At 54.5% G+C, this 13,885-nt stretch overlaps 1 protein-coding gene across 2 annotated transcripts; it reads right to left on the minus strand.

Moving 5' to 3' along the window:
- Positions 1–759: 759 nt before the first annotated feature.
- Positions 760–13,312, minus strand: TXN2 (thioredoxin 2). 2 transcript variants are annotated; one of them, XM_032836671.1, is made up of 5 exons: positions 13,181–13,312; positions 12,123–12,376; positions 10,219–10,342; positions 1,416–1,536; positions 760–939 (listed from the first exon to the last, which is right to left on the minus strand). In XM_032836671.1, exons 2-4 carry the CDS (start codon positions 12,374–12,376, stop codon positions 1,423–1,425), a joined length of 492 nt encoding a protein of 163 aa, XP_032692562.1. In that variant the 5' UTR covers positions 13,181–13,312; the 3' UTR covers positions 760–939; positions 1,416–1,422. The 2 variants fall into 2 exon arrangements, with proteins under 2 accessions (XP_032692562.1, XP_032692561.1); XM_032836670.1 differs by lacking the exon at positions 760–939 and having other exon boundaries at positions 1,316–1,536.
- Between the last annotated feature and the right edge of the window lie 573 nt (positions 13,313–13,885).

The following is a 13,885-nucleotide window of genomic DNA, read 5'->3' on the forward strand; positions in this document are numbered from 1 at the left end:
TCCCGAGGCAGTGCTGGTGCAGACCCCTCCAGGACCCTGGTATGACCTGGGCACGTTCAATAGCAACCCGAAAACCACTGAGGACAAGGCACCCACAAGGAGACACAGTACCCCAGGGCCGAGGGCAAGGGTGCCAGGACACCCCTGCAGTCAAGCCCCCATGGTTCCCAGGTAGCTGGAACCTCAGCGAGGCAACTGAGCCAAAGGGCCCCTCGGCCCCAAGAGGGAGATGGAGGGCGGGCTCTTCTGGCTGGCAAGCCTGGTGGCCTGGCATCTTCCTTCATGGGCCACAGGGAGCTGGGAACAAGAAGGGACAGAGCGGCTGGCCCTGAGGGCTCAGGCGTTCCTGTGGCATACACAGGAAGAATGGCCCAGCTCCCCCAGGGGCCAGGCTTTCCAGGGGTACGGCCATGTGCCATCGGTGAAGGCAGGCCCAGAAACATCAAGGGGATCAGGTGCAGGAGTGCAGGTTTCAGGGGCGACAATTTCTGGATGCAAACCCTGGCTCTGGACCCCAGGAGCCTCAGTGTCCTAATCTGTGTAATGGGGACAAACAAGCACCCTCTTGCCTCACTTGCCCGTGAAGGCGGTACCGGTCAAGGGCAAGAGGGTGACGGAGTCACAGGAAGCAGGGACAGCAGCCCAGCCTGGGGAGGGGTCCCAAGTGCTTCCAGAGCCCAGACAGAAGGGAAGCTGTCAACAGTGCAAACCCCTGGCTTTATTGGTCGGGTTTGTTCACAGGGAGGCTTCCCAAAGCAGGGGTTCTGAGGACGCCCCCCTCCTCCTGCCCCATGTGTGTGTTCTCTGCCCTTGTGCCCGGGAGGAAGGGAGGTGGCTCTTTGGGGGGCGGTGGCTCCAGGGTAATTTTGTGTGGAGCCTAGGGTCTGTTCTTCAGAGCAGGAGGTAGAAGGGAATCACATAAAGTTCTTTATTACAGACCTACAAAAAATGAGAGAATTATAGATTACTCTCACTTGTTTGGGTTTCTTTTTTCCTTTTTATAAAACAGCAGCAGGAAAGAAAAAGGCAGGAGGAAGACGGGCCTGGCACCGGGGCGTGGATCAGAAGGAACCAGGGAGATGCGGGCCGAGAGGTCACTGCCAGCTGGCCTGGGGCTCCCTCCAGCATCCCGGGAGAATGGACTAGCCCTGTGGGAGCAGGCAGAGGATAGTGGTGGTGGTGGTGGGGAGGCGGCTGTCCCCAGATCAGCAGCAGCCACGTTCCTCTGGCACTCAGCAGGGCTGGAAGCACGCGAGGCTCCCGTGTGTGGGGGCCCGGTCTCCGAAGCATGGGCCCGCAGGGGCCGGACAGAAGGGAGGAGGCAGGAAGGGCCAACACAGAAGGGCTCTGAGTTCTATCGGGGACCCTCCTGGCACCATGGGGGTTCAGGGGGCAAGGGCAACCAGGCCTCCTCCCTGCTTGTCAGCCAATGAGCTTCTTCAGGAAGGCCTCCAGCTGGTCCTCGTCCTTGATGCCCACAAACTTGTCCACCACGTCCCCGTTCTTGATGGCCAGCACGGTGGGCACAGCTGATACCTACGTGGAGGAGATGAAGGGAGACCAGGTCACCCGGAGACGGACTTTTCTCAACGGCTGTTCCCCAGCCTTTGTGGTGAAGGCTGGCGGTATACGGAGGGCAGTGACTGCCCAAGCGGCGGGCGGGGCCCTTTCCCTTGGTGCAGGGGTGCCGCAGGGCCTGAAGGTTCACCCGCTGGAAAGACTTTTCCACTGTGGGCTCCCGGCGGTCCCCTTCCTTCCCCAACCGCAGGACTGACTCACTGGCCCAGTGGTTTGGCTCCAATGGAGGAGGGATGAAAATAGCGCACACAGCTGCAGGCCAGGGCTGGGGGGCAGGGGGGAGCCCCCCGAGGGGCAATCCGGCCTAGCGCGGGGGAGGCGCAGAGATGTGAGGGTCTGAGCCCTGGCTCTGGCGCTCCCCAACAGGCCGCGCCGCCCTCAGGGGCTCGGCGCCCTCTTCTGTAAAATGGGGGCGACAGGATAGACCTTCAAGGCTTAGGACAGAGATGAAAGATTCACAGATAAAGCTGGGTGGTTGGGGGCTCAGGCTCCGGAAGGGGCTGACCTGAAGCCAGGCCGCTCTGCAGAAGCCCCTTCATTGCTCCGTCTCCCTGTTCCCATCTGCACAATGGAGCCACTGAGCGCCCCCGTTCCAGGTCCGGGGCCGCACCAGGTAAGGCGAGCAGTCTCAGCGCCTGGCAGGGCCCTCGAGGGTCAGACCTGGCTGCGCCCGGTATGCAGGGACGTTCAACAAATGGTGGCCACAGAGAGCGTGTCAGTAAGGTCTAACAAGCCCCGTCGCTCGCTGCTGTGAATGGCCAGCAGGGTCCAGAAAGTCACTGACTCATACTGGACGGTGTGGGAGGAAGGGCTCAGCCATACATGAGCTGATGTTTATTTATCGGGGGGGACGGAGGGCAACATTCTTGGCCTATGAAGCGTTTTCTCAAGTTCCCTCGGGGGACCCGTACAGATTCCATGGCACGTCCACGAGGCCCACTGCCTGCTGTGGCATCGAGTATTTTCTGCGGCCTGGGCTCCCTGCCTGACATTTGTAGACTTTTTTTTTTTTTTTATAAAAAATGGATAAACAGAACAAGATAAACATTCTTTTGTTACACATGTTAACTACAAAGTAACAACAGCAATTTACACAAACATACCAAGTCTTCGTGAATTCCGAGTGCGGTCCTGCCCATGAGTCACCCTGGGGAGCCAGACTTGGGAGTTCGAAAGGCGTCCAGGTCAGTTACAAGAGAACCGAACGCCACACTGGCCCGCTCTCCAGTCTTGGGGGGCTGCCCCCATTGACTTCCCATGGCAGGCCCCGCCCGCCTCCCCTAACAGGTTCTGGGTGGATAGACAGCAGGGGAGATGATGCGGTCCCTGTTCGTATGAGTCCCATGAAACCCCGTCAAGGACTGTCCTGGGGCTGATGCAGGTGGCAGAGGGAAATGTGCAGGGAGACCCACGTGGCAGCGGGCTGACCATGTGCGTGCCCCAGTTTGTGGTCCTACCACTGGCTCTTGCCCTCATGGCTCATGACTGTGATACGCGAGGTGGCATGAAGGGCAGAGATCCAGCGGGTAGCCTGCCCTGTCTCCAGGCACAGGCCAGGGCCCAGGGAGACTTGCTGCAGATCGTACCATGGGATGCCTCAAGGCGGGCATGGAGCTGTGTGTTTTATCTTTTTTTAAAAGTTTTTTTTTTTTTTTTTTTTTTTTTTTTTTTACCCAACCTGGGGCTTGAACTCACAACCCGAGATCAAGAGTCACACACTTTGGGGACGCCTCGGTGGCTCAGTTGGTTGGGTGTCTTGTCTGCCTTTGGCTCACGTCATAATCCCAGGGTTCTGAGATGGAGCTCCGAGTTGGGCTCCCAGCTCAGTGGGGAGCCTGCTTCCCCCCTCTCCCTCGCTATCTCTCTCCCCATCTCTCAAATAAATAAAATACTAAAAAAAAAAAAAAAAAAAAAAAAAAAAGTCACACAGAAAGAGCCAGCCAGGTGCCCCCAGAGCTGTGTTCTTATGCGCCCTCTAGTGGCCTGTGAGGGCAGCTACGGCGCCTGGAGTCTACCCACTCCACTGAGGGACAAGGCTCAAGCCCTAACTGGATTCCACCCCGTCCTGTTTCTGTAACTGCATAAAAACTATATGCTGGTGCATGAGAAGGGGTCTAATGGCTTTTACATGTCCTCTAAGTAGGACTACGCTGGCCGGGGTGGCTGGGAGTGGTGTCAGTTCTTAGGGACACCAGACGAGTCCTACCATGATCACATCCGTGCAAATGCACAGACACAGCCACGCTGCAGACATAGAGCAGACATTCCAAGGTCTAGTCCTTACTGACCAAGGGCGCTCTTCGGAGGGGGAGCCTAAATCAGACGACTGTACACAGCCACACACTTGCCAGAGGCTGTTTTTTCCAAGACACGGCTGGAGCACCTGGACTGGGATTGGGCTTCCCTCCCCGAAAGGAGGAGGATGTGGCTTTGCTTGTAAACACGGCCTTAAATGGAAGCGCGTGGGTCCTTGGCACACTCCTCTGGAATGTGATCCAAGTGGAAGAGGGGCCGCAGGGGAACAGGACCGCTGCTTCCCTCTGCGCTCTGCCCGAGCAGCTGGAGGGAGGACCAACGGATGCGCTGAGATGTGCTGCTCCTCCTGCTCTGTGATGCCGCCTCCTGGAGCCTCCCAGGCTGGGCCAGAGATGCTGAGACCTCAGGGCAGGGTGTGTGCGTGTCCGTGTGCGCACATGCCCGTGTGCGCACATGCCCGTGCGTCTGTCCCCGCCGACCTCCAGCCCAGCCCCGCACTGCCTTGGAGCTCAAGGATCCTGCAGAGACTTCCCAGCCTCCCCTCCCCCCATCTGTGAGGCCCTACCAGGGGACAGGGACCATGCCAGCTGTCACACAGGTCGGGGACTCCTTCTCGGCTAACTGCAGAACGAACGCAAAGGAAAATATGACCGGTGGTGAGGCCGCTGTGTACTGGGGGACCTCAAGTGTCGGGGAGATGCTAACCACTTGCGGACATGACCTCATAAATTCGTGCCTCAAGGTGGGGTCACCTTACAGATGAGAAGACCGAGGCCCGAGAGCGGAGTGACCAAGTGACGGAGCTGGGGTCTGACACAGGATCTATGACTCTGCTGTCCCTGATGTCTCACCGTGCCCCGAGCTGGCCTGGGAGCTCCTGAGCCCTGGCAAGGCAAGGAAGCGCAGGTGGGGAGGTGCCGAAAGGCTGACTCCATACTTCAAATGAGAAGCTTCTGGATGCAGGAGAATTCTTGCAAAAGGCTATTATTATGATTATTACTTTTTTTTTTTTTATTTGTCAGATCACAAGTAGGCAGAGAGGCAGGCAGAGAGAGGAGGAGGAGGCAGGCTCCCCGCTGAGCAGAGAGCCCAATGTGAGGCTCGATCCCAGGACCCTGAGATCATGACCCGAGCCGAAGGCAGAGGCTTTAACCACTGAGCCACCCAGGCGCCCCTATGATTATTACTTTTTAAAGATTTTATTTTTTTCTTAAGTCATCTCTGCACCAGTGTGGGACTAGAACCCACAACCCTGAGATCAAGAGCTACATATACCACAGACTGAATCAGCCAGGTGCCCCAGGCAAAAAAAACCCTATTATTAAAAAAAAAAAAAAAAAAAAAAAAATCAGGGGCGCCTGGGTGGCTCAGTGGGTTGAGCCTCTGCCTTCGGCTCAGGTCCTAATCCCAGGGTTGTGGGATCGAGCCCCACATCGGGCTCTCTGCTCAGCGGGGAGCCTGTTCCTCCCACCCTCTGCCTGCCTCTCTGCCTACTTGTGATCTGTCAAATAAATAAATAAAATCTTAAAAAAAAAAAAATCAAATCCAGGAGCGCCTGGGTGGCCGGTCAGTTAGGTGTCTGACTCTTGATCTCAGCTCAGGTCTTGATCTGATCAGGGTCGTGAGTTCAAGGCCCACGCTGGGCTCTGAGCTCAGAGCTGGGCATGGAGCCTACTAAAAAAAAAAAACAAAACAAAACGAACAAAAAACCTAATCCAACTATGCAACATTCTGGAAAAGGCAAAACTATGGAGACAGTAAAAAGATCAGTGGTTACCAGGGGCCCAAGGGGAGGAGGGAGGAGAACGAGGAGCACCGGGGACCTAAGATGGTGAAACTCTTCTCTACAGAACTGTGATGGTGGATCCACGTGGCTGCACACTTGTCAAAACCCATGAGACGGACACCACCAGGTGGGAGTCCTCGCACGCCCCCCAGAAGGTCAGCAGAGGCCTTTGGAACTTTCACTTCTTGACGTTTGGTTCCACGTGCTGCCAGTGGTCACTGAGAAGCCTGCAGGAAAGCAGGGTCTTTGGCTCTTCCTAGACCTACTGATTCCTCATCTGCTTTTTTTTTTTTTTTTTTGAAGATTTTATTTATTTATTTGACAGACAGAGATCACAAGTAGGCAGAGAAGCAGGCAGAGAGAGAGAGAGAGAGAGAGAGAGAGAGAGGAGGAAGCAGGCTCCCTGCGGAGCAGAGAACCCAATGTGGGGCTCGATCCCAGGACCCTGGGATCATGACCTGAGCTGAAGGCAGAGGCTTAAACCCACTGAGCCACCCAGGCGCCCCTCCTAATCTACTTCTATTTTTTATTTATTTATTTTTTTGCTTTTTTTTTTTTTTTTTTTAAGATTTTATTTATTTGAGAAAGAGACAGTGAGAGAGAGCATGAGCGAGGATAAGGTCAGAGGGAGAAGCAGACTCCCCGTGGAGCTGGGAGCCCGATGTGGGACTCGATCCGGGAACTCCGGGATCATGACCTGAGCCGAAGGCAGTCGTACAACCAACTGAGCCACCCAGGCGTCCCTCTAATCTACTTTTAAACAATATCCCAGATCATATGAATGTTTGTGAGGCACTGATCTAGAATACTTTTGAAGTATGGGGTATGGTAATAATTGAAGTACTATGCTCTCCAGCCATGAAATACTACTACTCAATGAACTGTTCTATGAGGTTATGTGAAACATTAAAAGGGAAAAAATTCAAATAAAAGCTTAAATCACCCCAAATTGTGACAATGATTGTATTGGGATTCTAAGATGACAGGTGACTTTTCCTCCTTATTATTTAAACCTGGCTGTTTTTCCACTGCTTTTTAAAATGTCTTCTTCTTTATATGAGGAGAAAATAAAAGGATAACAGCTCCAAGTGGGAAGTCAGAAGAAGCCCTGAAGGAGAGCACAGAGGCTCCAGGGCCCACGCCTGGATCTGCTCTTTGCCCCTGTAGCTGGCAAGGTCTGAACGATTAGGGAACGCCCGGCCATCCAGTGGGGACGAGGAGCTGGGAGAGCAGAGAGCTTTTTTTCGGCCAAGTCAGGGCAGTGCACAAACAGCGTGGATGGGGCGGGGGGGGGGGGGGCGGCACATCGAAACCCCAAGGCCCCCAGGCTTTCCCTTCCTTCTCCTTTGAGAGACAGTGGAGTTCTAGGGTGGGCAGCTGACCGAAGCAGAGGTGTGGGGCAAGGGGAATTTGTGTGAGGAAGGAGACTCACCCTGAGGGTGTGTGCTGGGAACGGGCTGGGGCCGAGGGGATTGGGGGGTGAGGGGGAGTTCAGGAAAGCTCGGGGAGAGGCGCCAAATTCCCTGAATATAATTTAAAGTACTTTCTCCCACATGTTCACCCAACACTTGGAAAAGGAGGAAGCTGTCTCAGGAGGTACTACGGATCTCTCGGCTGAAACTTCTTCCTCGGGCTGTCTTCCAGAAGAACAGGTGTGAAGGAAGGAAGGAAGGGCTAGGGGAGGGGGTCAGGACAACCCCGGTTGGAGCTTCCTTAGCACTGCAGTGACATCCGCCCGGGGCCTCACAAAACAAGGAGGCCAGGACCAGGTGATGCAGGCCCAGCCGCCCTGAGGTCCTCCTGAGTGACCTGGACAGCGGTCAGAGGGAGGAGTGAGAAGATCCTGTAAGGGGACCCTCCTCCAATACACACACTTTCCAAGCCTAACTATAGGACCTTGGTGGCCAGCCCGACGTCACCAGGCTCCCCGGAATGCGGGTGGGGACAGGTTACTCTTCTTCCAGTCTGCACCAGCTAACCACAGCTCCTGAACCATGGCTGGCGCTCAGGGGGTGTCTGCTGAGAGGTTCCACTGGCTGAGGCTGACTGCTGCGGTGTCAGGAACTGGCCTGTGACACCTTATACTTGCCGGTCACCCTGGGGAATGTTCTAGCCGCTCCAATTCCAAGCTCTTCCCCGTGATGTCTCACTGTGCCCCATGCTGGCCTCGGAGGAGGGAGGGATGGACAAGTAGGAGAAAGACAGGGGCATCTAAATGGCCAGTAAGTGCCCCCTGGACTGAAAGGTCAGTGGGAGGGCTTCAGAAAAACAGCACCTCGGGGCACCTGGCTGGCTCAGTCAGTAGGGCATGTGACTCTCGATCTTGGGGTTGTGAGTTCGAGCCCCATGTTGGGGGTATTGTTTACTTAACAAAACAAGCACAAAAATAGCAAGTCATCCTTCCCCACCAAGCCCGTGTAAGCAGCCCAGTGCCACGGACTCTTCCTTCAGTAAGGCCCCCTTCCCCACCTGCAGTGGTCATCAGTGGCCATGCCTGCCCAGCATCTACTTCCTTTGCCTCTGTCTGGAGCAGATGTTTCCGTGGGTGACCACTCTCACCCCAGCGCAACAGGCAGCCAGCTTATCCTCACCCCAGCTGGAGGCCGCACTGCTACCCGGTGGTCTTGTGAGCGCTGAACCTGGACTTACAAACTCGGAAGAGAACAGGCCCCCACTTCTAGTCACTGGCTGCCCAGAAGGAAGGAAGGATGGAGGCTCAGTCTGGCCAGATCTTCAGGAGAACAAGAAATTTGGATTTTCATGTGAAATCTCTGTTTTAGATACAAACATCTGGTTCACTATTTGAAAAAAAGAACCCAAAGGCCAGGTCAAATATGTTGGGGAACCAGATCTGGCCATGGGCCACCAAGTATGGCTCGATAAGAATAGTATCCTCATCATGGCTTTCCCGACCTCTTCCCCTCTGGCCGTGGCCAACTTCCCCAGCGGCCTGTGCTCTCACTCCCTGCTCAGTTCTCCACACTGGCCATCCAGCCACAGTGCACCTCTTCCCTTTCTCTAGCTGTCCTGGTCTCCGAGGCCAGGAGGACGCCCTCACACCCCATGCATCTCCCACTCCAGGCAAACAGGCACTGCTATCCTGTGAGCAAACTGGGCTCACCCTGACCACAGGGCCTTTGCATCTGATGTCTGTTCTGCCTAGATTGCTCTTCCGAAGAGCTGCCTGGTTCACTTCCTTACTCTAAGTCTTTGCTCGGATGTCAGCTTCTCAGAGAGGTATTCCTGAGTCCACCTTTTTTTTTGTTTATTTATTTACTTATTTATTTTTAAACGAAGGTCTACAGCCAATGCAGGGCTTGAACTCACAACCCTGAGATCAGAGTCGCATGTTATCACGGCAACAGCCCGGTGTCCCACCATCCACCCTTTTAAAAATGAACCCCTCCCCAGCCCCATGCTTAGTCCCATCTCCTCTTCCTGATTTACTTTTCCCCACAGTACCTATCCTCTAAAGCAGGGGTCAGTGAACTATGGCCCACTGGCCAAACCCAGCTTGCTGCCTAATTGTGTGAATAAAGTTTTATTGGCACACGACTACACCCATTTGTTTATACACGGTCTCTGGCTGCTTTCCATGGCGGCTATTTGCAACACAGACCAATGCCCCGTAAAGCCTCAAACCTGGTCCTTTAGAGAAAAAGTGTGCCGACCACCCATGAAAAATACTAGATGGAGGCCTGGTGGCTCAACTGGTTAAGCATCTGCCTTCGGCTCAGGTCACGATCCTGGGGTCCTGGAATCGAGCCCCGCATCGGACTCCTTGCTCAGTGGAGAGTCTGCTTCTCCCTCTCACTGCTGTTTCCCCTGCTTGTGTACCCACTCTCTCTCTGACAATAAATAAAACCTTAAAGAAAAAACCAACCAGCTAGAATGTAGGCTCCACGAAGGCAGGGATTTTACCTGCTTTGTCCACTGCCTTATGAGCAACTGAGAGACAGCACCTGGCATTTAAGAGACACCGAACACGCACACCAACGAAACACGTTGGACTCCTTCCTGTCTCACTGTGTGCCGTGCGCTTGGCCCTTCTTCTCATGCATCCTCCATGGCCCCACTCAGCAGTCCCCCTGGTGGGAACCATCCCTCCTTCCCCACCACCGCCCCAGCAGTCAGTCTCTTCCACACCTCTGCTCTTAGCACTCCTCACCATACCGTGAAATGAAATGTCTACCTGTTGTTCTTTTGCTAGACTAAGAGTGCTGCACACAAGGAAGTCGTCTTCCTTGTGCCAGGACTTCCTTGTGCCAGAGTCACGAATGCCCGGCATGTGGCAGGGCTCCCACGTAACTACTGATTGAATATGAGCACGAGTGAATATATGAACGAAGGAACGCACCCATGTCCCAAGATTCAGAGAATAAGCTGGTGTTTTGGATCACACATTCCACTTCCTAAAGGTGGTAAAGGGACATGAGTGGTTCAGAACCTCAACAGGTCACAACCGCAAAGCGCTCTGAACTGAGCGCGCTAGAAAAAACTGAGACGCCCCTTATTGGCTACTGGTGGCCCCCAAGCCATGTCCCGCCCAAGCACCCCCCATACCAGCCGCTCTGGGGCAGTCCTCTGCCACCTCATACCTCATATTCTAGGGCGAGGTCTGTGTGGTCGTCAATATCCACCTTGGCCATCACCACTTTTCCGTGCTGCTTGGCCACCACCTTCTCTAACCTTGGTCCCAGGATCTTGCATGGGCCACACCACCTGACAAGGGGAGAGAAAAGGCGTGCAGTCACAGGAGCGCTCAGCAATCGATCTTCTGTCTCCCCAGAACCCTCCCTTGAACTACACCTTGCCGAGGGGCCTTCTGCCCCTCTCAGCTCTGTGTATGGCAACTATGAACCTGTAATGATGATATGCCAAACGATAAAGCCAGCACTCCGCAGCAGGGGAATCTGCAGAGGTCCCGGGCTTCTAAAACACAGTCTGTGTCAGAACACAATAGAGAAATACACTGTCATCCAGAAAATGTGAGATTTGAAGTTAAAAGATCTAGGTTCAAACAGAGACTCCTCACCAGCCAGTTGACTGTCCTGGGGCCTCAGTTTCCTCTTTTCAAGTAACAGAGATTATGTATCTCAAGGCAGTGAGGAGACAGCCACTAAGGCAATGGGGCTCAGGGTGCTCTCTAAAATGCGGACTTACTTCACACACTTCACGGGCCCAGAACCACAGGGAGGAGAAGCCAGTACGAGGGAGCATCTCCAACATCCTTGTCACTATGCCAGGATCTTCTCTGTTTTTACTGCCCAGAGCCCTCAGCCCCACAAAGAAAAACACCTTCCTAAGAAACTAAGGACCATACAGGTCCTGGAGGCAAGGTCCCAGAGTCTGACAGGCATCCTGGGACTGCAACCCAAGGTTGTCCTCCAAATGTCTTCTTTGAGCCCTGGGTTATTCTGTGATCCCCAGGCCCTGGGTCAATGCTGGCACTGCACTCATCACAGGGGCGCCCCTCTGGGTGGTGAGCTCCGCGACGACAGGCTGTCCTCTCCAGGGCACTAAACAAACTCACATCTTATTTTCTGGTCAGAGAAGAAAATGAGGCATCATCCCACTTATCATTCATTTTGGGAGTCCTCGCTATACGAAGAAGGGAGAAAGCTCTGCTGGCCATGAGCTCCTGGGCGACGACCCTTATTTTAAGTCTCAGCCTTTAAAAAACAATTTCCGGTCAGAGATTTCAATTAATTGAACTCAAAACACCTAAAAACCCAGCTTGCAAGATCTTATCTCCTATTATAAGTGAAGAAGGGGAGGCACAAGGACATCAAGCGACCTGCACAAGGCAACATGGTGAGTTAGGGAGAAAGAACAGGAAAGAAAGCAGAACAATCTGTCAGAGATTTGCCTAGAAGGTCTCCCAACTTCTAACCCAGCCTACACCAAGAGGCCTCAATCTGAGGGGTTTGTCCAAGTTCTTTTGTGGCCAGCTGGCTAGTCAGGACCTGAAGTCTGGAAATGAGGAAAGCCACGATAACAATCCGAAGGCTACAGGCATTTAACTATTCCTACAACTCACTTCTACAGCACTGAAAAGAAAACCCTGCCCAACCCCCGTGTGCTTGGGCAGCACTACGGTGCAACGATAACTTTCTGCCAGCCCTTTCCCACTTCGGTGGCAAGATGTTAAAAATCAGCTTATCTGCAAGGCCAGGAATTGGTGTCCACCCAAAGCCAGATGATGTGACCGTCCTATTTTTCCTGCTTTGGTCCAAGTTGAAGGGGCCTCTGAGCCATTTGGAGAGTGAGATACAGAACGTGAGTGTTTCTCAGCTCCAATGACAGTGAGCTCTGAAGACTGTTCACTAGTCTGTGTCCTATCAGACTACACTCAATCTTTGAGTGCGAGGGGTGGGTCTTACCGGTCTTCGGAATGAGACTGTGTCTGAGAAGTATGAAACGCGGGACTGAGACAGAACAGGTACTCAACAAATTCCTGCACAAGAAACACCCCAGTCTTCTGCTGACCCCCAGGACTTACTGTGCATGGAAATCCACAACCACCGGTGTTTCACTGTTGACAACTCGGTCTTGAAAGTCGGGTCCATCCTGGATGTTAAAGGTGGTTGTGCACACTCTGGTGGTGTATACTGACCGGGCTTGGTTAGGTGTTACTGTCAGGTTACCAGGACTGCACTGCGGGGTCCTGAGGGTGACGGGTGCCCACCGACCCTGAGGGGGCTTCCTGGAGATGACGGAGGCCAGAAACCTCCTCAGGAGAAGTCGCTGAGCCATCTGTGAGGGAAAAAGGCAGGAAGAGTGCAGGAAGTCAACACACCAGGAAAAGAAAGGTATCTGGGCAGTACTGGGGAGCGGCGGCTCAAGATTCAGGGCGTGAAGAAGAATACCAGGAAATGATACTAAGATTTCTGGAGTAGAGGTTAAGTGAAGAATGAGAATCAAAAGCAGAAGGAATCGCAAACCAGGACAGGAAAACTGGGCTGACAACGAAAACGAAATCAGGATGTGGAAGGAGTTACAACAGAAGCGAGGGAGGAACCTACATTTACGGCGCACCTGCTAAGGGCCAAGTCCATCCTCATCCCCAAGTGCCCTACACACGTTAGGGTTCTGCCAGCTCACCCTGGAGGAGGTTTCTACAGTATTGCTCGCATCACAGATGAGGAGTCCGAGGCTCAGGTAATGTGACATGTCCAAAGAAACCTAACTATTAAATGAGAGTCAACACTGGAACCCAAGGCCGTCTGCAAATTCTTTATTACTCATTTAACAGGCATTTTAATGGGGAATTACGGGAAAAGGGTATTGTCAAAGGATCAAGAAAGAGGAATCGAGACAATTCGAGGAAAACTAAGAGGCTCAGGAACAGGAGTGTGTGTGGGGGTTCTAAAAAAGAAAGGACCTGTCTGAGGAGGGACTGGGGAATCGGACGCCACCGGGGATCCTGTCCAACCGAGGAGAGGCCCCCCCACCCCCGCCCGGGGCCTCCGCCCGCTCGGCCGCCGGACAGCGCAGGAACAGGCCCGGAGCGTGTCTCCGCCGCGACGCCACCTCGAGCCACCCCCACGAGCCTCCTACCTCCCTGCAGCGCGAGCGGAGGGATGCACAGCCCGGCCCTCCCCGCTCGTCAAGGGCACTCCCGCCGTCACTTCCTCAGGGGAGGGCCCTTCGAGCATTACTTCCGGGGACAGGCAACCAGAGCATCTCTCTCCGCAATTTGAGGGGCGGCTTGGATTTTCCACCAATGGGGATGGCGGGAGACAGCATAGAGGAAGGGGTGGAGCTTCAGTTAGGGACCGGAAGAGGGGGAGAGAACGGAAGAAGGGGCGGCCCGGGGGGGGGGGGGGGGCCGGGGGGGGGGGGGGGCCCGGGGGGGGGGGGGGACCGGAAGAGAGGGCGGGCTGTTGGGGAAGGACCGGAATACGGTGTGGCCTTGGGGAGGGGCCGGAATAGGCGGGCGGGCCCTAGAAGAGGTTCGGGAAGAAGGGGAGGAGGCAGGTGGTGGAGGCATAGGGGAGGTACCCATGGGAGAAAGGGGCGGGAGGAAGGCGTGGTTCCGGATCTTGCAAACTCTGGCACCGCCCACCGCTTTGCCTCAGTTACTTCCAAAAACTGGAGGTGCGCAAGGTTCCTTCTCTCCATTTTGCAGATGAGGCAGCTGAGCTCCTCGAAGGCGGAGTGCTGGTCGGGGGCAGAAGACCCTGACTGGGCGTAAAGAGGACGTGTCCCAGGCTGGAGTCACAGATCGCGTCTTCCCCGCACCCTGAATTTACATTATTACCG

Source organism: Lontra canadensis, unplaced genomic scaffold (genome assembly GCF_010015895.1).
Source record: "Lontra canadensis isolate GAN:19392208 unplaced genomic scaffold, GSC_riverotter_1.0 scaffold93, whole genome shotgun sequence".
NCBI lineage: Eukaryota > Metazoa > Chordata > Mammalia > Carnivora > Mustelidae > Lontra > Lontra canadensis.

Excerpts from the sequence above, each read along its gene's own strand:
- TXN2 (XM_032836671.1), bottom strand. The coding sequence starts at position 12,376 with ATGGCTCAGCGACTTCTCCTGAGGAGGTTTCTGGCCTCCGTCATCTCC. Across the intron at positions 10,343-12,122 it reads GTTGTGGATTTCCATGCACA|GTGGTGTGGCCCATGCAAGA; the intron begins GTAAGTCCTGGG and ends TCCCCTTGTCAG. Across the intron at positions 1,537-10,218 it reads ACCTCGCCCTAGAATATGAG|GTATCAGCTGTGCCCACCGT; the intron begins GTATGAGGTGGC and ends TCCTCCACGTAG.